General features: G+C 47.5%; 3 protein-coding genes across 3 annotated transcripts; all 3 read left to right on the top strand.

The window, feature by feature from the left end:
- Positions 1-5,456: 5,456 nt before the first annotated feature.
- On the top strand, positions 5,457-8,986 carry LOC141726474 (uncharacterized). Its single transcript, XM_074531380.1, has 7 exons — positions 5,457-5,848; positions 5,976-6,049; positions 6,135-6,266; positions 6,369-6,448; positions 6,847-6,961; positions 7,167-7,256; positions 8,861-8,986. The coding sequence occupies exons 1-7, from the start codon at positions 5,737-5,739 to the stop codon at positions 8,984-8,986; spliced, it is 729 nt and encodes a 242-aa protein (XP_074387481.1). The 5' UTR covers positions 5,457-5,736.
- Positions 8,987-9,022: 36 nt separating this feature from the next.
- On the top strand, positions 9,023-13,221 carry LOC141726493 (uncharacterized). The gene is made up of 10 exons (XM_074531397.1): positions 9,023-9,301; positions 9,400-9,568; positions 9,678-9,769; positions 10,217-10,366; positions 10,665-10,802; positions 11,452-11,607; positions 11,712-11,813; positions 11,979-12,081; positions 12,236-12,295; positions 12,694-13,221. The coding sequence occupies exons 1-10, from the start codon at positions 9,248-9,250 to the stop codon at positions 12,831-12,833; spliced, it is 1,164 nt and encodes a 387-aa protein (XP_074387498.1). The 5' UTR covers positions 9,023-9,247; the 3' UTR covers positions 12,834-13,221.
- Positions 13,222-16,457: 3,236 nt separating this feature from the next.
- On the top strand, positions 16,458-23,197 carry LOC141726489 (myosin-binding protein C, fast-type-like). The gene is made up of 6 exons (XM_074531395.1): positions 16,458-16,516; positions 17,744-17,903; positions 19,477-19,613; positions 21,197-21,383; positions 22,611-22,636; positions 23,110-23,197. Exons 2-5 carry the CDS (start codon positions 17,804-17,806, stop codon positions 22,619-22,621), a joined length of 435 nt encoding a protein of 144 aa, XP_074387496.1. The 5' UTR covers positions 16,458-16,516; positions 17,744-17,803; the 3' UTR covers positions 22,622-22,636; positions 23,110-23,197.

The following is a 23,197-nucleotide window of genomic DNA, read 5'->3' on the forward strand; positions in this document are numbered from 1 at the left end:
CATTTCCCACCATTTTTTCCTCTCACCTTTCCTACCATTTTTCCTCTCACTTTTCCCACCCTATTTTCCCCCACATTTCCCATTTTCTCCCCTCACGTTTTCAGCCTTTTCCTCCCTCATGTTTCATGCTCTTTCCTCCCCTCTCGTTTCCCCCCTTTTTCTCACCTCACATTTCCTGCCATTTTCTCCCCTCACATTTCCTGCTCTTTTCTCCGTTCACATTTCCCACCATTTTTTCCTCTCACCTTTCCTACCATTTTTCCTCTCATTTTTCCCCACCCTATTTTCCCCCACATTTCCCATTTTTTACCTCGTCACATTTTCTGCCTTTTTCCCCCCTCGTGTTTCGCACCCTGTCCCCCCTCATGTCTCCCACTCTTTTCTCCCCTCACTTTTCCTGCCTTTTTCTCCCCTCACATTTCCTAACATTTTTTCTCTCACTTTTCCCATCCTTTTATCCCTCACATTTCTCATTTTTTACCTCACATTTTCTGCCTTTTTTTCTCTTCATGTCTCTCACTCTTTTCTCCCCTCACATTTCCCACCCTTTTTTCTCTCACTTTCCCACCCTATTTCCCCCCACATTTCCCATTTTTTACCTCACATTTTCTGCCTTTTCCTCCCTCGTGTTTCATGGCCTTCTCCCCACATGTTTCCCCCACTTTTCTCCCCTCACATTTCCCACCATTTTTTCCTCTCACCTTTCCTAACAATTTCCTCTCACTTTTCCCACCCTATTTCCCCCCACATTTCCCATTTTTTACCTCTTCACATTTTCTGCCTTTTTTCCCCTCACATTTCTCAGCCTTCTCCCCTCAAGTTTCCCTCACTTTACTCCCCTCACATTTCCCACCATTTTTCCTCTTGTTTCCCACCCTTTTTTCTCTTACATTTTCAATTTTTCACCTCATTTTTTCCACCTTTTTTCCCATCATATTTCACGCACTTCTCCCCTCACGTCTCCCACTCTTCCCTCCCTCACATTTCCTTTCCTTTTCTCCCCTCACATTTCCCGCCATTTTCTCCCTTCATGTTTACAGCTCTTTTCTTCCCTCTCATTTCCTGACTTTTTTTCCTCTCACCTTTCCTACCATTTTTCCTCTCACTTTTCCCACCCTATTTTCCCCCACATTTCCCATTTTTTACCTCCTCACATTTTCTGCCTTTTATCCCCTCACATTTCACAGCCTTCTCCCCTCACGTTTCCCTCACTTTTCTCCCCTCACAATTCCCATCATTTTTTCTCTCATGTTTCCCACTCTTTTTTCTCTCACGTTTTCCATTTTTTACCTCACATTTCCCACTTTTTTCTCCCCTCAAGTTTCCCACCCTTTTCTCCCCTCTTATTTCCTGACATTTTTTCCACTCACCTTTTCTACCATTTTTTCCTCTCACTTTTCCCACTCTATTTTCCCCCACATTTCCCCTTTTTTACCTCACATTTCTGTCTTTTCCCCCCCCATGTCTCCCACTCTTTTCTCCCCACTCTTTTCCTGCCCTTTTCTCCCCTCACGTTTCCTAACATTTTTCCTCTCACTTTTCCTACCCTTTTATCCCTCACATTTCTCATTTTTTACCTCACATTTTCTGCCTTTTCTTCTCTTCATGTCTCTCACTCTTTTCTCCCGTCACATTTCCCACCCTTTTTTCTCTCACTTTCCCACCCTATTTTTCCCCACATTTCCCATTTTTTACCTCACATTTTCTGCCTTTTCCTCCCTCATGTTTCATGGCCTTCTCCCCACGTTTCCCCCACTTTTCTCCCCTCACATTTCCCACCATTTTCTCCCTCTCACCTTTCCTAACAATTTCCTCTCACTTTTCCCACCCTATTTCCCCCCACATTTCCCATTTTTTACCTCCTCACATTTTCTGCCTTTTTTCCCCCCACATTTCACGGCCTTCTCCCCTCACGTTTCCCTCACTTTTCTCCCCTCACATTTCCCACCATTTTTTCCTCTTGTTTCCCACCCTTTTTTCTCTTACATTTTTATTTTTTTACCTCATATTTTCCACCTTTTTTCCCATCATATTTCACGCACTTCTCCCCTCACGTCTCCCACTCTTCCCTCCCTCACATTTCCTTTCCTTTTCTCCCCTCACATTTCCCGCCATTTTCTCCCTTCATGTTTACAGCTCTTTTCTTCCCTCTCATTTCCTGACTTTTTTTCCTCTCACCTTTCCTACCATTTTTCCTCTCACTTTTCCCACCCTATTTTCCCCCACATTTCCCATTTTTTACCTCCTCACATTTTCTGCCTTTTATCCCCTCACATTTCACAGCCTTCTCCCCTCACGTTTCCCTCACTTTTCTCCCCTCACAATTCCCATCATTTTTTCTCTCATGTTTCCCACTCTTTTTTCTCTCACGTTTTCCATTTTTTACCTCACATTTCCCACTTTTTTCTCCCCTCAAGTTTCCCACCCTTTTCTCCCCTCTTATTTCCTGACATTTTTTCCACTCACCTTTTCTACCATTTTTTCCTCTCACTTTTCCCACTCTATTTTCCCCCACATTTCCCCTTTTTTACCTCACATTTCTGTCTTTTCCCCCCCCATGTCTCCCACTCTTTTCTCCCCACTCTTTTCCTGCCCTTTTCTCCCCTCACGTTTCCTAACATTTTTCCTCTCACTTTTCCTACCCTTTTATCCCTCACATTTCTCATTTTTTACCTCACATTTTCTGCCTTTTCTTCTCTTCATGTCTCTCACTCTTTTCTCCCGTCACATTTCCCACCCTTTTTTCTCTCACTTTCCCACCCTATTTTTCCCCACATTTCCCATTTTTTACCTCACATTTTCTGCCTTTTCCTCCCTCATGTTTCATGGCCTTCTCCCCACGTTTCCCCCACTTTTCTCCCCTCACATTTCCCACCATTTTCTCCCTCTCACCTTTCCTAACAATTTCCTCTCACTTTTCCCACCCTATTTCCCCCCACATTTCCCATTTTTTACCTCCTCACATTTTCTGCCTTTTTTCCCCCCACATTTCACGGCCTTCTCCCCTCACGTTTCCCTCACTTTTCTCCCCTCACATTTCCCACCATTTTTTCCTCTTGTTTCCCACCCTTTTTTCTCTTACATTTTTATTTTTTTACCTCATATTTTCCACCTTTTTTCCCTTCATATTTCATGCATTTCTCCCCTCACGTCTCCCACTCTTCCCTCCCTCACATTTCCTTTCCTTTTCTCCCCTCACATTTCCCGCCCTTTTCTCCCCTCGTGTTTGCTGCTCTTTTCTTCCCTCTCATTTCCTGACATTTTTTCTTCTCACCTTTTCTACCATTTTTCCTCTCATTTTTCCCCACCCCGTTTTCCCCCACATTTCCCATTTTTTACCTCACATTTTCTGCCTTTTCCTCCCTCATGTTTCTCACCCTTTCCCCCCTCATGTCTCCCACTCTTTTCTCCCTTCAAGTTTCCCACCCTTTTCTCCCCTCTCATTTCCTGACATTTTTTCCCCTCTCATTTCCTGGCATTTTTTCTTCTCACCCTTTCTACCATTTTTCCTCTCACTTTTCCCACCCTTTTATCCCTCACAATTATCATTTTTTGCCTCACATTTTCTGCCTTTTCTTCTCTTCATGTCTCTCACTCTTTTCTCCCCTCACATTTCCCACCCTTTTCTCCCCTCACATTTCCTGCCCATTTCTCTCCTCAAATTTCCTGCTCTTTTCTCCGTTCACATTTCCAGTTTTTCCTCTCACCTTTCCTACCATTTTTCCTCTCACTTTTCCCTCCCTATTTTCCCTCACATTTCCCATTTTTTACCTCCTCACATTTTCTGCCTTTTTCCCCCCTCATGTTTCTCACCCTTTCCCCCCTCATGTCTCCCACTCTTTTCTCCCCTCAAGTTTCCCACTCTTTTCTCCCCTCTCATTTCCTGACATTTTTTCCTCTCACCTTTCCTACCATTTTTTCCTCTCACTTTTCCCACCCTATTTCCCCCCACATTTCCTATTTTTTACCTCACATTTTCTGCCTTTTTCCCCCCTCATGTTTCTCACCCTTTCCCCCCTCATGCCTCCCATTCTTTTCTCCCCTCACTTTTCCTGCCCTTTTCTCCTTTCATGTTTCCTAACATTTTTCCTCTCCCTTTTCCCACCCTTTTATACCTCACATTTCTCATTTTTTACCTCACATTTTCTGCCTTTTTTTCTCTTCATGTCTCTCACTCTTTTCTCCCCTCACATTTCCCACCCTTTTCTCCCCTCATGTTTACTGCTCTTTTCTTCCCTCTCATTTGCTGACATTTTTTCCTCTCACCTTTCCTACCATTTTTCCTCTTATTTTTCCCACCCTTTTTTCCCCCACATTTCCCATTTTTTACCTCACATTTTCAGCCTTTTCCTCCCTCATGTTTCATGCTCTTTCCTCCCCTCTTGTTTCCCCCCTTTTTTTCCCCTCACATTTCCTGCCCATTTCTCTCCTCAAATTTCCTGCTCTTTTCTCCGTTCACATTTCCATTTTTTCCTCTCACCTTTCCTACCATTTTTCCTCTCACTTTTCCCACTCTTTTTCCCCCCACATTTCCCATTTTTTACCTCTTAACATTTTCTGCCTTTTTCCCCCCTCATGTTTCTCACCCTTTCCCCCCTCATGTCTCCCACTCTTTTCTCCCCTCACGATTCCCATCATTTTTTCTCTCATGTTTCCCACCTTTTTGTCTCTCATGTTTTCCATTTTTTACCTCACATTTCCCACTGTTTTCTCCCCTCAAGTTTCCCACCCTTTTCTCCCCTCTCATTTCCTGACATTTTTTCCTCTCACTTTTCCCACCCTATTTCTCCTCACATTTCCCTTTATTTTCCTCACATTTTCTGCCTTTTCCCCCCCTCATGTTTCTCACCCTTTCCGTCCTCATGTCTCCCACTCTTTTCTCCCCTCACTTTTCATATCATTTTTTCCCCTCACTTTTCCTATAATTTTCCCCCTTACATTTCCCATTTTTTTACCTCATGTTTCCTGCCCTTTTCCCCTCATGTTTCCCATCCCTTCCTCCCCTCACGTTTCCTGCTCTTTTCTCCCTTCACACTTCCCACCATTTTCTCCCCCTCATATTTCCCAACATTTTTTCCTCTCACCTTTCCCACCTTTTTGCTCCTGCCTTTTTCTCCCTTTCATATTTCCCCCTCAAAATCAGCATTTCCCCTCAAGTCTTCCACTCCTGGCTGTCTCCATGTCCATCACCCTCACAGCCCTTGATCTTTTTTACCATCCATAATTTTGGCAGCTCAGGACTCTTTCTTTGTTTCATTGCTGCTTTTTAATAAGTTATTCTCTATAAATAAAATGATTCTGTATATTCTGTATATAATATAAAAGATTCTGTATATAATATATGCATTTCTGTATATAATATATACAGAAATGTATATAATATATACATTTCTGTATATAATATAAATGAAATTTATTCTATATATAATATAGAAGAAATTGTTTGTTATGTAACAGGTTATGTAAGAGGGATCCACAGGTGGAACGTTCAGTTTGGAACACTGGGGGTGTCACAATGGACGCTAGGCGACACCTCCCGTGTTCCACGGAGGAGCTGTTGGTGGGACAGCAACTCCCAACCCTCAGTGTCCACCTGGACATCGACCAGAGCGGACGCAAGTGCCCAGCTGGGTGACAAACCTGCGAGCACAGCTCACTCTTGCCTTTAAATTAATACGATTTCCACTCAACTACCCTTAACATCCCATTCTCTGAAGAACTCCCTTCTTCTGAAGAATGGAAGCGACTTCTCCAAGCCTGCCCATCATGAGCTGGGAGAAGCCTCGTGTTCCTAAAAAGAGCAAATATGAAGCGGAGCCAATCGAGATGACCAGGGTGGAGCAACTCAGTGAGTGAGGGGCCCTTAGGGATTGGGCAGGGCTGGGGCCTAACAGCAAACGGAAGCCATTTTCGGCTGCTTCCTCTCTGCTGTCACAGCACTCCCTGAATTTCTCCCTTCTCTCCCTCTTTGTTAGATGATTGCTGGATTCCTACTTATGCTCGCCACTCCGTGGAGTTCATCTATGATTTTGCCACCGATCCTAGCAAGGTATATCCATGTTTGATGGTGGTTGGCTCTGCTCTCTCAAGGCCCTAGGTGTCCCCATGCTGATCCGTTGTCACTGTCCCCCCAGTTCCAGGAGGAGGAGCAGAAGGAGGAGTTCCTGCACAACATCTCCAACCTGTGCAGAGAATCCATTGTCCATGATTTCTCTGAGGACCTGACTGAGTTCTCCAATAAATACAACCTGGTGGACTTGATTGAGGTGAGGGGGCAGGGACCCTCGTTACCCTGTGAGGGCAGGGCATGGCTCTGGTGGCACTGGGTGCTGGCAGCTGCCATGTTCCAACCCAGCTGTGCTCTGCAGACCATGCTGAATCTGGAGCCCAAGGATGAGATTCGCAATCGCCTGCGGCGCCTTGCCATGCTTGCCTTTGCTGGACTGAGGTAAAGGCCCAAAGGCCTTCAGGCCTTTCCCTTCCCTTCCCTTCCCTTCCCTTCCCTTCCCTTCCCTTCCCTTCCCTTCCCTTCCCTTCCCTTCCCTTCCCTTCCCTTCCCTTCCCTTCCCTTCCCTTCCCTTCCCTTCCCTTCCCTTCCCTTCCCTTCCCTTCCCTTCCCTTCCCTTCCCTTCCCTTCCCTTCCCTTCCCTTCCCTTCCCTTCCCTTCCCTTCCCTTCCCTTCCCTTCCCTTCCCTTCCCTTCCCTCCTTTTTTCCTCTCACTTTCCCCACTCTTTTTTCCCCTCACAATTCCCATTTTTCAATGGGAATTGAAAAACGCAGCACCTTCAGTGGTGCTGCAGGAGACCTTGAGGTGCTGCTCCAACCAGGCCTCTCTCTTTTGGCAGCACCATCGGGGCACTGCTGGACATCAAAAAGGTTTTAAGACTCTGCTTCAACAGCGTCTTTTTCCTTCGTCCAAGCGCGGAAATGCCGGAGGAGCAAGAAAACCTCTGCACTCGGGTGAGTTTTGGGAGCACTTGAGAAGCTTCCAGGCCTACTGGGCTGCAGATTCAGTCTCAGCTTTCCACCCTCATTTCCTCATCCCTTGCTGGGTTCCAGCACTGCCCGTTCCCGTGGCATTTCCTCACATTTTGGGGTCAGATCAGAGTCCTGGTGCTGTGAGGGACAGCGGAATCGTGACCGTTGCTCTGTGCCCCCCTTGCAGGCCCTGCTCACCATGGACACCATGCTGCAGGTGATGATGCTCAACACTCCTGGCGCCAAGCGCAGCGAGATGATGCAGGACATGCTGGAGGTCAGCACTGAGGGGGGAAGGGGGAAGGAGCCTCCCTGCACGATTTGCTGGAGGCTTTACTTTTTTGAATTGCTAAAAATTTTAAATTAAGGGGATTAAATTAAATTAAATTAAATTAATTAAATTAAATTAAATAAATTAAATTAAATTAAATTAAATTAAATTAAATTTATTTTAATTTAATATTAATCTTAAATTAAATTTAAATTAATTTTAAATTAATTTTAAATTAATTTAAATTTTGAATTTTAATTAAGATGTTAATTATTATTAATTATTTATTATTTTAATTATCAATTAATTATTATTATTATAATAACTATATTATATAATATTATATAATATTATATAATATTATATTATATTATATTATATTATATTATATTATATTATATTATATTATATTATATTATATTATATTATATTATATTATTATAATATATAATAATTATATAATTATATAATGTTATATATTATAAAATTATACATTATTATATAATATTATATATTATATTTATATATATTTATATAATATAAAATATATTATATACTATACATAATTTATATTATATATAAATTAATATTAATTTATAATTTAAATATTAAAAGTTATGAAATAATATAAAACTTATTTATTGTTATTAAATAATTTATTTACTTATTAATTAATTTAAATTTTAAAGTTTTAATTAAATTGCTTGTGTCTTGGTTTGGAAAGACAGGAGTCTCCTAAGCTTCTCCTGAAATGGAGAATGTAAACTTTACTTTTCTGAATTGCTATAAATTTTAAATTTAATTAAATATATATAATATTTATATATTTAAATATACATATTTACATAATATAATAAATGATATTATAGTATATACATATATTATAATAATATAATATATTATAATAAAATAATGTAATATATATTTATATATAATATATATAATATATTATATATATGATATATATAATATATATCTAATGTAGTATATATTTATATATATTTTTATAATATAATATAATATATATAATACATTATAATTTATTTATATTATATATATAGATTAATATAAATTTTATTTATTAATAAATAATTTAGTTTATAATTAATTAATTAAAATTTTAAATTTTCAATTAAGTTGCATGTGTCTTGGTTTGGAAAGACAGGAGCCTGCTAAGCTTCTCCTGAAATGGAGAATGCAAACTTTCTTTCCTTTTCTGAATTGCTATAAATTTTAAATTAAAGGGATTTAATTTAATTTCATTTAAATTAAATTATTTAAAATTAATTTTAAATTACTTTAAATTTTAAATTTTTAATTAAGTTGCTTGTGTCTTGGTTTGGAAAGACAGGAGTCTGCTAAGTTTCTCCTGATATGGAGAATGCAAACTTACTTTACCTTTCCGAATGTCTATTAATTTTAATTTAAGGGACTCTGAAAAAAAAAAGAAGGAAAAAATAAACAATGGTGGTCTCTAGAACAACAGAGACAGCAAAGTCAGAACTCAACCTGACACTTTATGTTGGCAGCAATCTAATTGGAATTGTGATTGCAGTCTACCTGAAGTGTCAGGTGTGGTTCTGTTGGAGCAGGGTTCTGTGTTCTTGTAGAAAAGGAAACATAATTACAGTATTCTGCAGAATTACAGTGTTCTTCTTCTGAAGATCTGTTGGGAGAAGAAGCAGCTGCAGTTTTTTCTGGGGAATGCAGTGGAGAAAGCCGTGCTGCTGTTTTAGATTATAAAAATTATAAATTGGATTATAAATGGATTGATAAACTGGATTATAAATACTTGGCTCCTCCCTCTGGGCGGAGCATCTCCCAATGGGATGTTACAGTTCTTATCAGTCATGCACTGATATTTAACAGCTTATCAGCAAAAGTTCTTTCTCAAGGGAGGAAGAACTTTTTCTTTTTCTTCTCACCTGCATTTGCTGTGTTTGCAGGTTCTGCTGGAATACCTGCTGTCTGACAGGGCAGAAGTGCAGGAGAGAGCCATGGACAGGATTAAGGCACTCTGCCATATGCTGACTGACACTGCCCCCAAGGAGGTATGGACTGCTCACCCTCCATCCCTGTGTCCTGGCACAGCCACAGCCCCAGAACTGCCCTCAGACCTCACCTCAACCCTTCTGCTCCTCTTCCTCAGGATGATGAAGATGAGGATGAGGAAGAGGCTCCCAGAGCCCAGATCCAGATCCCAGTCCTGGGCAAGCTGCTGGGCAATCTGTTTTTCATGCTGTTCAAGCCAAATGAAAGCATGTCAACTGTGGTGGAAATTCTCAGCACCCTGATGGCGTTCCTCTCTGAGCAGAAAAGTAAGATAAGCTGTGGTGGGCTGCATTCCCCACTTAAACCTATTTGTCCTCCTTGGCCTTGTGATGGCCCCTTGTTCTTGGTGTGGGTGCCACCATCACTTCTTTTTAGGTGACAATCCAGAGAGTTATGTCCAGCCCCCAGAAGATTGGGAACCTGAGATCACCTCCTGGGTGAATGCATCCAACGCCTGGAAAGTTGAGGTATGGAGCCTTGTGGGACTCTACCTGTGGTATCAGCAGGGAGATTTGTGTGTGAAAAAGGGCACGGAATCAATGGGGATGTCCCTGGTGAAATGAGAATTGTGAGGAATTTTGGGTAAAAAAATGGGAGGAAAGGGCAGGAAATGTGAGGGGAGAAAAGAGCGGGAAACGTGAGGGGAGAAAAAGGGTGGGAAACACAAGAGAAAAATGGTGGGAAAAGTGAGGGGGAAAAGTGGGAGAAATGTGAGGGGAGAAAAGGAAAGGAAACATGAGGGTAGGAAAGGGAGGGAAATGTGAGGGGAGAAAATGGAGGGAAGCGTGAGGGGGGGAAGGGTGGGAAAAGGGGATTAAAGGATAGGAATGTAAGGGGAGAAAAGTGGGGGAAATGTGAGGAGGTAAAATGGCACTGGCTGGCACTGACCTCTGCTCCCTTCCTTCCTGCCCCAGGCCTTTGGGAGATACCTTGGGCCGGATGAGAGGATGGGAGTCGTCCTTGAGGCCATCGAGATTTTGGGACGCTTCGACATCACGAACAAGGATGGGCCTGTGGCATTTCTGGAGGAGGTCAAGAATACCCCTGAGATGTGGCTGATGGATGTAAGTGACCTGTGGTGGGATTGCTTTGTCTTTGAGCCCTGCCAGGTTCCTGCCTCCATTCCCCTCCTGAAGCCACCTTGAGGCAGCTTAGCAAGATCAGGGCTCTGGAGACTCTGTCGGAGAGTGACGATATGGTGAGCAGGCATCTATCAGGGGCAGAATGTGGCACCTGGACTCTGAGGTCTCAGAGAAGATGGTGGCTTGGGGATGGTGCTCTGAACGCCCTGCCTGCCATGATGTGGCCTGCTGGCTGTTTTGAGAGCTGAAATTCTCACAGAATGGAAACTCTTGTACACAGGCCAAGAAAATGAAAAGCCTCCTGCCCGAGATGACGGCTCTGGACACCTTCCACAATGTTCTGGGGCAGCTGAAGAAGAAAGAGGCCAGCAGCATGGCTCTGAAGGCCGTGGAGAGGCTCTGGAAACTGTTTGATGCGGTAAGGCTGAGTCTGACACCACAGAGGGGCCCTGGGAGCAGCACTGGAAGCAGGTCCTGCTTCTCTGGGCTCTCCTGGGATGGATTCTGGGCCTTGCAGCCCAGCTGGGCTTTTGTAGGAGCCTGGAGCATTGAGTCTGGTCTCAAAATAGTGGGGAATGTGAGGGGAGAAAGGGCAGAAAACGTGAGGGGGAAAGGCGGGAATGTGAGGAGAAAAAGGGCAGGAAAGGTGAAGGGAGAAAATGGTGGGAAAGGTGAGGGGAGAAAAGGGAAGGAAATATGAGAGGAGAAAAAGGCAGGAAATGTGGGAGGAGAAAAAGAGGGAGAAACGTGAGGGGGAACAGGGAGGGAAACGTGAGGGAAGAAAATGGTGGGAAAGGTGAGGGGGGAAAATGGTGGGGAACATGAGGGAAGAAAAAAGGGCAGGAAAACTGAGGGGGGAAAGGGTGGAAAGCATGAGGGGAGAAAAGAATGGGAAATGTGAGGGGAAAAGGGAAACATGAGGGGGAAAAGGGTGGGAAACATGAGGAAGGAGAGAAAGGAAGAAAATTTAAGGGGAGTAAAAGGGTGGGAAACCTCAGTTCAGCCCCTCCTGGCTGCGGGCAGGGAGCCATTGTGTGTGAAGCTCACCTTTCCTCCTCCCTAACCAGAGAGAGGAGTGTCTGCGGGAGCGCTCCATCTCCCTCTTCAAGGAGCTGCTGGGCAAAACCATACGGAAGGACAAGGAAGCCATGAAGAGAAACTCCTGGAAGGTCATGGTCCGGCTCGTTCTTCACATCAGTGACGAGGCCCCCAGCGTGGCCAAGGTACCGATGTCTGAGCATGGCTGACACTCCTCAGGGGTCCTGGCCATTGTGGCTTGGGTTCCTTCCACAGGCCCTGGTGTCACCTCACCGCTTTTGTCGCCCAGGCCTCCAAGGAAGCCGTCGTGGCTATAGCTGAGCTCTTCAAGTGGAAAGAATTCAAGGAGCTGGCTCAGAAAGAGGAGATATGGAAGATGAGCGAGTTCCTGGTGAGGATGAGCCCCAGGCTGGGAGAGGGATGTGAGGGATGTGAGGGATGTGAGCTCTGCATGTGGGCCCAAAGCCTGGAGCCTCCTCCATGGCCCTGGGATGAGGGAGGGCTCTGAGCCATGGGGCTGCTCTAAGGAATGCTCACACCTTTGTCCTCTCTCCAGCTGGCTAAGGACAGCAGCAGGGCTGAACAATATGTGCTGGAGAGCCAGCCCTATCTGCTGAGCCCTCAGGCCTCGATGCGAGAGGCGGCCCTCAGATTCTTAGGTGAGTCCCAGTCCCCAGGATCCCTTTTGTGCCTTCCCTGCCATCACAGGTGGCTTTGGCGGCCATCTTGCCTTGTTCCACCCCCGGGCTGCTGAGGGGAGGGCAGGGCGGCCATGTTGGTGAGGAGCAGGGGCTGATGGAGCTTTGTGCCCAGGGCTGGCTGCACGACGCCTGGCAGGGCGGAATGAGGCGACCATGGATGCGCTTCTCACCGGTGAGTGAGTGGGGAGCCTTGGGGGATTATTATGAGGGGAATAAAGGGAAATGTGAGGGGATAAAAGGGTGGGAAATGTGAGGGGAGAAAATGGCGGGAAACGTGAGGGGAAAAAGAGGGAAAGAAGCATGAGGGGCGAAAAGGGCAGGAAAGGTGAGGGGAGAAAATGGTGGGGAACATGAGGGGAGAAAAGGGAGGGAAACGTGAGGGAAAAAAAGGCAGGAATGTGAGGGAGAAAAGGGAGGGAAAAGTGAGGGAAAAAAAGGCAGGAATGTGAGGGAGAAAAGGGAAAGGTGAGGGGAGAAAAGGGTAGAAAAACTGAGGGCAGGAAATGTGAGGAGAGAATAGGGAGGGAAACGCTTCCACAAGGCCTCATCTGGGCTCCATTTTTGTTGTAGAACTTGGATTAATGGAAACACGAGAGAAGGATCCCTCCATCGCTGCATTGGCAGCTCAGACCGGCCTGATCCTCAGTGCTCTGAAGGATCGGCGCAAATCGGGATTGTCCCTGCGTGGACTGTGCCGCTGGTGCCGTTGAGCGAAGAGGGACCTTCCTTGCCAGGGCACGGACTCCAACACCTGCTGAATCATCATCGTCCTCGTCGTCGTCATCGTCCTCGTCGTCGTCATCGTCATCGTCGTCGTCGTCGTCATCATCAAGCGAAGAATGCCCTGGCGTTTGAAGGTCCCTCTCAAAGGCACAGCCACGACCGGTCAAAGTGAGGGCAGAGATCCAGATTCTAGTCCTGAGGAAGCTGCTGGAACATCTTTTCAAGGCGCTCAAGACACAAAAAGCTGATTTATGCCTCTGGATGGCCTCAGCCAAGTTCATCTTTGGGCAGGAAGGCAAGAAGAGCTGGTGTGGCCACATGACCCCGACGCATCTGCTGGTGTCACAGAACCTGAAATATCTGAAATATTCTGAAAATACTGCAGGCCAGTATTCCAGAATCCTCGGATTCTGGAATCTCTGGATCTCTGAAATCCTCGGGGAGGAGTTGGTGTGGTTAGATCCAAGCCCAGCCACAGACCACTCTGAACCCCCTACATCTATTATTAGTTTAGATAGACAATTTAGATAAGTAAACAAGATAGATAGATTATATATGTTACTAACATCAATATACTAGTAACATATATACATTATTAATAGATATTACGAATTTTACGAAAATAGAAACATTAGGAATATAGACATTAGGAATATAGACATTATTAGGAATATAGACATTAGGAATATAGACATTAGGAACATATACTATTTTATTAATCTAATAAACGTTGTTGTTCTATTATATGTAGTAGTTTGATATATATATTAACCCCAATAAACGTTGTTGTTCTATTATATGTAGTAGTTTGATATATATATAACCTTTTTAAATGAAATACCGAGCTTACTTAAATTGACTGCAGAATTGATAATGAGTGCACCATAAAGGTGCAGAGGAACTTGGTGGGGAAAAAGTGAGAATTATGGGTGGGAAAAGTGAGAAGGAAAGGGTGGGAAATGTGAGGGACAAAATGGTGGGGAACGTGAGGGGAGAAAAGGGCGGGAAATATGAGGGGAGAAAAAGGCTGGAAAATGAAGGCGAAAAAAAGATTAAACTTTAGTGAAAAAGATGGCAAATGAGAGAAAGAAAAGATATGAAACAGAAGGGGAGAAATGGTGGGAAACATGAGGGGCAAAAAGGGCAGGAAACATCAGGGGGAGAAAATGGAAGAAAATGTGAGGGGAAAAGGTGTGGGGGGGATGTGAGGGGAGAAAAGGGGGGAAATTGAAGGCAAAAAGGACAATAAACTTTGGAAATGAGAGGAAGAAAAGGCATGAAACAGAAGAGGAGAAATTGTGAGAAACATGAGGGGAAAAAGGGGGGGGGAAATGTGAGGGGAGAAAAAGGGGGTGAAAACATGAGGGGAAAAAAAGGTGGGAAATGGAATTCAAAAAGGAAAGTAAACTGGAGTGAAAAGGAGGGAAATGAAAGGAAGGAAAGATAGGAAACAGAAGGGGAGAAAAGGTAGGAAATGTGAGGGAGAAAGGGGTGGAAAATGTGAAGGAATGAAGGAAGGAAACGTGAGGGGAGAAAAGAGCAGGAAACGTGAGGGGACAAAATGGTGGGGATCACGAGGGGCCAAAGGGCAGGAAATCTGAGGGGAAAAAATGAGAATTGGAAGGCGAAAAGGACAGTAAACTTGAGTGAAAAGGGCAGAAAATGAGAGGAAGAAAAGATATGAAACAGAAGGAGAGAAATGGTGGGAAAAATGGGGGGAGAAAGGGGAAGGAGCCATGAGGGGAAAAAGAGCGGGAAACGTGAGGGGAGAAAAGGAGGGGGGGAAATGTGAGGGGAAAGAAAGGTGGGAAATGGAAGGCAAAAAGGAAAGTAAATTGGAGTGAAAAGGACTCGCTTAATGACAGAAATTAAAGGACGGAAAGGTACAAAACAGAAGGGGACAAAAGGGAAACATGAGGGGGGAAAAGGGTGGAAAACATGAGGGGAGAAAAGAGCGGGAAACGTGAGGGGACAAAATGGTGGGGATCGTGAGGGGCCAAAAGGGCAGGAAATCTGAGGGGAAAAAGTGGGAATTGGAAGGCAAAAAGGACAGTAAATTCAAGTGAAAAGGATGGGAAATGAGAGGAAGAAAAGGTATGAAACAAAAGGGGAGAAATGGTGGGAAATGTGAAGGGAGAAAAAGAAGGAAACTGCGAGGGGAGAAAAGAGCGGGAAACGTGAGGGGAGAAAATGGGGGAAACGTGAGGGGAGAAAACGCACCAAACTGTAGGCAAAAAGGATGGTAAACTTGAATGAAAAGGATGGGAAATGAGAAGAAGAAAAGGTATGAAACAAGGGGAGAAAAGATGGGAAATGTGGGGGGAGAAAAAAGCAGGAAACATGAGGGGAAAAAGGGTGAAAAACGTGAGGGGAGAAAAGCGAATGAAACATGAGGGGAAAAAAGACAGGAAACAGGAGGAAAAATGGGTGTAAAAGATAAAGGGAAAAAATGCAAATAACATGAGACCAAAAGTGATGGGAAATGTGAAGGGACAGAAGGGCGGGAGGTGTGAGAGGAAAAATGTTTGGAAGCTTGAGGGGAAAAGGGTGGGAAATGTGAGTAAAAAAGGGGAAAATGTGAGAAAAATTACCAAAAAAAAATCCCTGGGGTGCTTGGATTCCTTAATGCTGCCGCGGCCAAAGCAAATCCTTGCAGTGGATTCTGTGGGAATTTGGGGGGTCCTGCTTGGTCCCTCCCAAAATCACACAGGGAGGGGCCCCCAGATTTGTTCCATTTTGGACCCTTTTTTGGGGGTGTCTCAATTTTTTGGGGGACGGGGTCACGCCCTTAGGACCCCAATTTTGGGAGGGGTCCCCAAATTCTGGGGGAGCTTGCACCCTTGGGATCCCAGTTTTGGGATAGTCCAAATATTTTGTGGGATGGTCCCTTTTTTGGCGGGGGGGGGTCACACCTTTGGGACCCCAGATTTTGGCTGCGATGGTTGCACTCCAAGGTCGTCTTTTTTAGGGAAGGGTCCCCAAATTTTGGGGGAGCCCCATTTTTGGGAGGGGGGTCTCACCTTTGGGTTCTTTTTTTTGCAGGCATCCCTAAATTCCCAAATGTTTGGTAGGGGTCGCACCCTTGGGAACCCAAACTTTGGGGGGGTCCCCAAAATTTTAGGGGCGAGTCGCACTCCAGGGTCTCTTTCCAGAGGGGTGGACCTCAGGTTTTTGGGGGGGGTTCTTTTACTTGGGGGGGTGTCGCTCCCTTAGGACCCCAAATTTTTGGGGTTTCGCACCCCTGGGACGCCAATTTTTTGTGTGGGGGGGTCCCATTTTGGGGTCATTCCACCTCGATCCCATTTTTCCGGTGGGAGGGGCGGAATTCTCCCTCTCCTCGCTGTTCCCATTGCCATAAAAACCTCCCATTCCCATGGCAACCGCCGTTCCCCCAATATCCACCTCTCCCTTGCGCTGTTCCCGTTCCCATGGGAACTGCTCAACACCCCCACCGCTGTTCCCATGGTTGAGCTTCCTCCCCCCGCGCTGCTGTCGCCATGGAAACTCAGTATCCCTCCCTCCGCGTTGTTCCCATGGCAACCGCGCATCCTCAGCGTCCCCCCCCCCGTGCCGTTCCCATGGGAACGGGAACAGCGGGGGGAGGAGAAATCCCCCCCCGGGACCTGGGGCCGTTTTGGGGCGGTTTTACGGGATTTTGGGTCTATTTAGGGTCAGTCACACCTCAAAACCATGAAAAGCACCCAAAAAATACCCCTAAAACCACCCCAAACCCCCTCAAACCCACTCCAAACCCAGCTCAAACCCTGTACACCAGCCCCAAATCACCCCAAACCCATCCGAAACCTCCCAAAACCCACCCCAAATCCCCTAAACCCAGCCCAAACCCAGCTCAAACCCCCTAAAGCCAGCCCAAACCACCCTAAACCTCCCAAATCCACCCCAAACCTCCAAAACCCACCCCAAATCCACCAAAACCCGCCCCAAAACCCCACAAACCCACCTTAAACACAGCTCAAACCCCATAAAACCACCCCCAAACCCACCCAAAACCCATCCTAAACCTCCAAAACCCACCCGAAACCCCACCCCAAATCCCTGCCCAAACCCACCCTAACCCCTAAAACCCAACCCAAATCCCTCCAACCGCCCCCAAACCCACCCCAAATCCCTCAAAACCCAACCCAAATCCCCGCAAACCCAACCCAAATCACCCCAAACTCCCTAAACCCACCCCAAAACCCCTAAACCCAACCCAAACCCACCCCAAATCCCCCCAAACCCAACCCAAATCCCCCTAAACCCACCCTACATCCACCTAAACCCACCTCAAATCACCCCAAATCCCCCGAAACCCAACCCAGATCACCCCAAATCCCCCTTAACCCACTCCAAACCCACCTCAAACCCACCCTAACCCCTAAAACTCACCCCAAATCCCCCCCAAAATCCCCTCAAACCCCCCAAAACCCCTCAGCCCCCCAAAATCTCCCCCAAACCCCCCCAAATTCCCCCAAAACCAACTCAAAACCCCCCAAAACCGCCTCAAACCTTCCAAAAACCGCCTCAAATCCCCCCAAAACCACCTCAGATCCCCCCAAACCGCCTCAAATCCCCCCCTCAAAACCCCCTCAAACCCCCCAAAACCCCTCAGCCCCCAAAATCTCCCCCAAAACCCCCTCAAATTCCCCCCAAACCAACTCAACCCCCTCCCCCAAAAACCACCTCAGGACCCTCCCAAAACCACCTCCAACTCCTCCAAAACCCCCTCAGCTCCTCAAAATCTCCCCCAAAACCCCCTCAAATCCCCCCAAAACCAACTCAAATCCCCTCAAAACCAACTCAAAATCATCCCAAAACTAACTCAAAACCACCCCAAAACCCCTCAGCTCCCCAAAATCTCCCCCAAAACCCCCTGACGCCCCCCGAACCCCGCCAGGAGCGGTTCACGGTGTACGAGCACAAGCGGCCCCTGCGCTGCACGGCCTCGGAGCTGGTGATGGGCAACGAGTCCCTGTTCAAGGTGTTCAGCGAGAACCTGTGCGGGCTGAGCGAGAAACCGGGGCTGTCCTGCAACACGGCCGTCATCCCCAAAGCGGGTACCCCCAAATTCGGGGCGTTTGGGGGGGGTTTGAGATGGTTTTGGGGGGATTTGGGGGTGTTGGAGGTGTTTTTGGGGGGATTTGATTTGGTTTTGGGGGGTTTGAGGTGGTTTTGGAGTGGTTTGAGGTGATTTTGGGGAGGTTTGAGGTGGTTTTGGGGTACATCTGAAGGGATTTCGTTCAGTTTTTGTGGGTTCAGGAAGATCCCTGTGATCCCCAAAACCCAACCCCCAAATTTTGCCAATAACTGATCTCTTAATTGAGATTTTATCATTAATTAAGAATTATTAATTCAGAGTGTTCAACAGGGAATATTAAAATTGTAAAGCATTTTTAGGGGCTCACCCACACTGTGTGCCCTCACCTTGATTAAACCCCCCCTTATTCCAACCTGGGGGTGGGACCCCAACCCTTGATCACCCCCAAGGTTTTTTTGGGGTGCCCCTAACCCAAAAGTATCCCCAAAACACAAAACTCAAATTCTGAGGGGTTTTGGGGCAGTTTAACATGGATTTGGGGTGGTTTGAGGTGGTTTGAGGTGGATTTGGGGTGGTTTGAGGTGATTTTGGGGGGGTTTGAGGTGGTTTTGGGGTGGTTTGAGGTGGTTTTGGGGTGGTTTGAGGTGATTTTGGGGGGGTTTGAGGTGGTTTTGGGGTGGTTTGAGGTGGTTTTGGGGCAGATCTGAAGGGATTTTGGTTCAGTTTTTGTGGATTCAGGAAGATCCCTGTGAACCCCAAACCCACCCAAAACCCAAACCCCAAATTTTGCCATTAATTGCGTCTTAATTGTGATTTTTAATTAATTAAGAATTATTAATTTAGAGTGTTTAACAGGGAATATTAAAATTGTAAAGCATTTTTAGGGCCTCACCCACACTTTGTGCCCTCACCTTGATTAAACCCCCCCTTATTCCAACCTGGGGGTGGGACCCCAACCCTTGATCCCCCCCAAAGTGTTTTCGGGGTGCCCCTAACCCAAAAGTATCCCCAAAACACAAAACTCAAATTTTGAGGGGTTTTGGGGCAGTTTAAGGTGGATTTGGGGAGGTTTGAGGTGATTTTGGGGTGGTTTGAGGTGGTTTTGGGGTACATTTGGAGGGATTTTGGTTCAGTTTTTGTGGGTTCAGGAATATCCCTGTGATCCCCAAAACACCAACCTCAAATTTTGAGCGGTTTTGGGGCAGTTTAAGGTGGATTTGGGGTGGTTTGAGGTGATTTTGGGGTGGTTTGAGGTGGATTTGGGGTGATCTGAGGTGGTTTTGGGGTACATTTGGGGGGATTTTGGTTCAGTTTTTGTGGGTTCAGGAAGATCCCTGTGATCCCCAAACCCACCCAAAACCCCCAAATTTTGCCATTAATTGCGTCTTGTGATTTTTAATTAATTGAGAATTAATAATTTAGAGTGTTCAACAGAGAATATTAAAATTGTAAAGCATTTTTAGGGGCTCACCCACACTTTGTGCCCCGACCTTGATAAAACCCCCCCTTATTCCAACCTGGGGGCGGGACCCCAACCCTTGATCCCCCCCAGATGTTTTCGGGGTGCCCCTAACCCGCTGTGGCCCCCCCAGAGCTGCGGCTGAAGCCCCCCCAGTACCAGGAGCACGATTTCCGCTCGGCGCCGCAGTTCCTGACGCCGCTGGTGGATCGCAGCGCCGTGGCCGGATACTCCACCGCCCTCAACTGCGCCGTCAGGGGGCACCCCAAGGTCTGGGGGGGGTTTGGGGGGACCCCCGGGGGTGTGCAGCCTGAGATTGGGGGGGTTTGGGTGGAGATTTGGGGTGCTGGGTGGAGATTTGGGGTCCTGAGTGGAGATTTTGGGGGTCCTGAGGGGGTTTTGGGGTACCCCTAGGGGTGTGCAGCCTGAAATTGGGGGGTTTGGGTTGCTGAGTGGAGATTTGGGGTGCTGGGTGGAAATTTTGGGGTCCTGAGGGGTTTTGGGGGACCCCCGATCATGTTCACCCCAATATTAGGGGGCTTTGGGTGGAGATTTGGGGGTCCTGGGTGGGTTTTGGGGTAACCCTGACTCTGAAATTGGGGGCGTTTGGGTGGAGATTTGGGGTCCTAGGTGGAAATTTTGGGGGTCCTGAGGGGGGTTTGGGGTACCCCTGGGTGTGTGCAGCCTGAAATTGAGGGGGTTTGGGTGGAGATTTGGGGTCCTGGGTGGGTTTTGGGGGTCCCTCTGATCTCAATTGGATGGGGTGGGGATATTTATGGGGGTCCTGGGGGTCGGTTTGGGGGTCCTGACAGAGTTTTGGGGTACCCTTGACTCTTTTCCCCCCAATATTAAGGGGGTTTGGGTGGAGATTTGGGGTGCTGGGTGGAGATTTGGGGGTCCTGAGGGGGTTTTGGGGGACCCCCGGGGGTGTGCAGCCTGAGATTGGGGGGGTTTGGGTGGAGATTTGGGGTGCTGGGTGGAAATTTTGGGGGTCCTGGGTGGGTTTTGGGGTAACCCTGACTCTGCAATTGGGGGGGTTGGGTGGAGATTTGGGGGTCCTGGGTGGAGATTTGGGGTCCTGGGTGGGTTTTGGGGTACCCCTGGGTGTGTACACCCCAAAATTGGGGGGGTTTGGGTGGAGATTTGGGGTGCTGGGTGGAGATTTGGGGGTCCTGGGTGGGTTTTGGGGTAACCCTGACTCTGAAATTGGGGGGGTTTGGGAGGAGATTTGGGGTCCTGAGGGGGTTTTGGGGTACCCCCAGGTCTGTTCAGCCTGAAATTGGGGGGGGGGGGGTTGGGTGGAGATTTGGGGGTCCTGGGTGGGTTTTGGGGTGTCCCAATGGGGCTATGGATGCATCCCCAGGTCTGGGTGTTTTTGGGTGTTTTTGGGGTGGTTTAGGGGTACCTTGAGGTATTTTCGGGGTGCATTTTGGGGTTCCCTGACCGTGTCCCCCCCCCTCCCAGCCCAAGGTGGTGTGGCTCAAGATCCAGGTTTGGGGTTCACCTGAGGAAGGGTTTTTGGGGTGTCCCAATGGGGCTGTGGATGCATCTCCAGGTTTGGGTGTTTTTGGGTGGTTTTGGGCTGTTTTTGGGGTGCCCTGGGCTATTTTTGGGGTGCATTTTGGGCTCCCCTGACCGTGTCCCCCCCTCCCAGCCCAGGGTGGTGTGGCTCAAGATCCAGGTTTGGAGTTCACCTGGGGAGGGTTTTTGGGGTGTCCCAATGGGGCTCTGGTTGGTTTTGAAGTGTCCCAATGGGGCTGTGAACTCATCCCCGGGTCTGGGTGTTTTTGGGGTACCCTGGGCTGTTTTCGGGGTGCATTTCGGGGTTCCCTGACCGTGTCCCCCCCTCCCAGCCCAAGGTGGTGTGGCTCAAGAACCAGACGGCCATCGGGGATGACCCCAAGTTCCTGGCGCGGCACAGCCAGGGGGTGCTGACGCTGCTGATCCGCAAGCCGGGGCCCTTCGACGGCGGCACCTACACCTGCAGGGCTGTCAACGAGCTGGGCGAGGCCCTGACCGAGTGCCGCCTCGAAATTCGGGGTGAGGGGCGCCCCAACATGGGCCGGGGGGTCCCCACAATCACGGGGGGGGGTCCCCAGAATCGCAGGGGGGGTCCCCAAAATCGGGAGGGGTTTCCAGAATTTTGGGTGGAGGTTGCGAATACCATTGTGAACACCTGGGGGAGGAACGGCCATGGGGAGAAGGGGCACCCCAAAATTTGGGGGAGGTCCTGAGTGATTTTGGGGTGAGGGGGTCCCCAAAATGAGGGGGGGTCTGCAAAATCATAGGGGGTCCCCAAAATCGGGAGGGGTTTCCAGAAATTTGGAGGGAGGTTGTGAATAGCTGGGGGAGGGTTGTGAACACCTGGGGGAGGAGCGGCCATGGGGAGAAGGGGCACCCCAAAATTTGGGGGAGGTCCTGAGTGATTTTGGGGTGAGGGGGTCCCCAAAATGAGGGGGGTCCCAAAATCATTGGGGTCCCCAAAATGAGAGGGGGTCCCAAAATTTTGGAGGAAGTCGTGAATAGCTGGGTAAGGGTCGTGGTACCTGAGATGATTTTGGGGTGAGGGGGGTCCCCAAAATTGGGGTGGTCCCCAAAATCTGGGGGAGGCCCTGACTGATTTTGGGGTGAGAGAGTCCCCAAAATGAGGGGGGGGTCCCCAAAATGGGAAGGCGTCCCCAAAATCAGGGTGGGTTTCCAAAATTTTGGGAGAGGTCGTGGATATTTGGTGAATATCTGAGACTGATTTTGGGGTGAGGGGATCCCCAAAATTGGGGTGGGGGTCCCAAAATCTAGGGGAGGTCCTGAGTGATTTTGGGGTGAGGGGATCCCCAAAATGAGGGGGGGGTCCCCAAAATCACAGGGGGGTCCCCAAAATCGGGGGGGGTTCCCAAAATTTTGGAGGAAGTCGTGAATAGCTGGGGGAGGGTCGTGGTACCTGAGATGATTTTGGGGTGAGGGGGCTCCCCAAAATTGGGGGGATCCCCAAAATCTGGGGGAGATCCTGATAGATTTTGGGGTGAGGGGGTCCCCAAAATCATGGAGGGTCCCCAAAATTTTGGGAGGAGATCATGAATACCTGGGGAGGGTTTGTGATTACCAGAGGGAGAAAGGGCTCTCCAAAATTTGGGGGAGCTCCTCAGGATTTCAGGGGGTCCCCCAAAATTTTTGGGGTACCTTGGGAGGGGTTCCTGATATTGGGGTGGGGGCATTGTGGGTTTGGGGGGGAATTGAAGTCCCCTCAATGTTTTGTCTCTCCCTTCACAGTGCCCCAGTGATGGTGACAAAAAATGGTGAGGGGGTGCTTCATTTGGGGTGCTATTAATTTGAATTAATTAATTTTAATCAATTAATGAATTAAAACCTCCCCTATGTAATTAGGGGGTTTGATTGGGAAGTTTAATTGGGGTGTATTTAATTGGTGGGGTTTGGTTGGGAGGATTAATTGGGGGGTTAAATAGAAGGGTTTTACTTGGGTTTAATTGGGGTGTTTTAATTAAGGGGTTTAATTAGTGGTTGCTTTAATTGGGGGAGATTAAATGGAGATGTTTAATTAGGGCTGTTAATCAGGGGGGCCTTTAATTGAGGGAGTTAACTGGTGATCTTTGGGGCTGTATTTGGGGGATCTTTAATTTGGGAGGTTTAATTAGGAGATTTTTAATTTGGAGGGGGGGTGTTTAATTGCTGGGATGGATTTTGAGGTGACGTTTGAGGGGTTCTCCCTCATTTTGGGGTGCTGACCCCCATTTTTGCCACCGTCCTGCAGAGCCACGGGCCCATGGTGGTGAGGAAGAAGAGTGTGTGGGTGACGAAGGCCCCATGAGCCCCAATAAAAATAAAGAATCTGAGCAATC

Source organism: Zonotrichia albicollis, chromosome 35 (assembly GCF_047830755.1).
Source record: "Zonotrichia albicollis isolate bZonAlb1 chromosome 35, bZonAlb1.hap1, whole genome shotgun sequence".
NCBI lineage: Eukaryota > Metazoa > Chordata > Aves > Passeriformes > Passerellidae > Zonotrichia > Zonotrichia albicollis.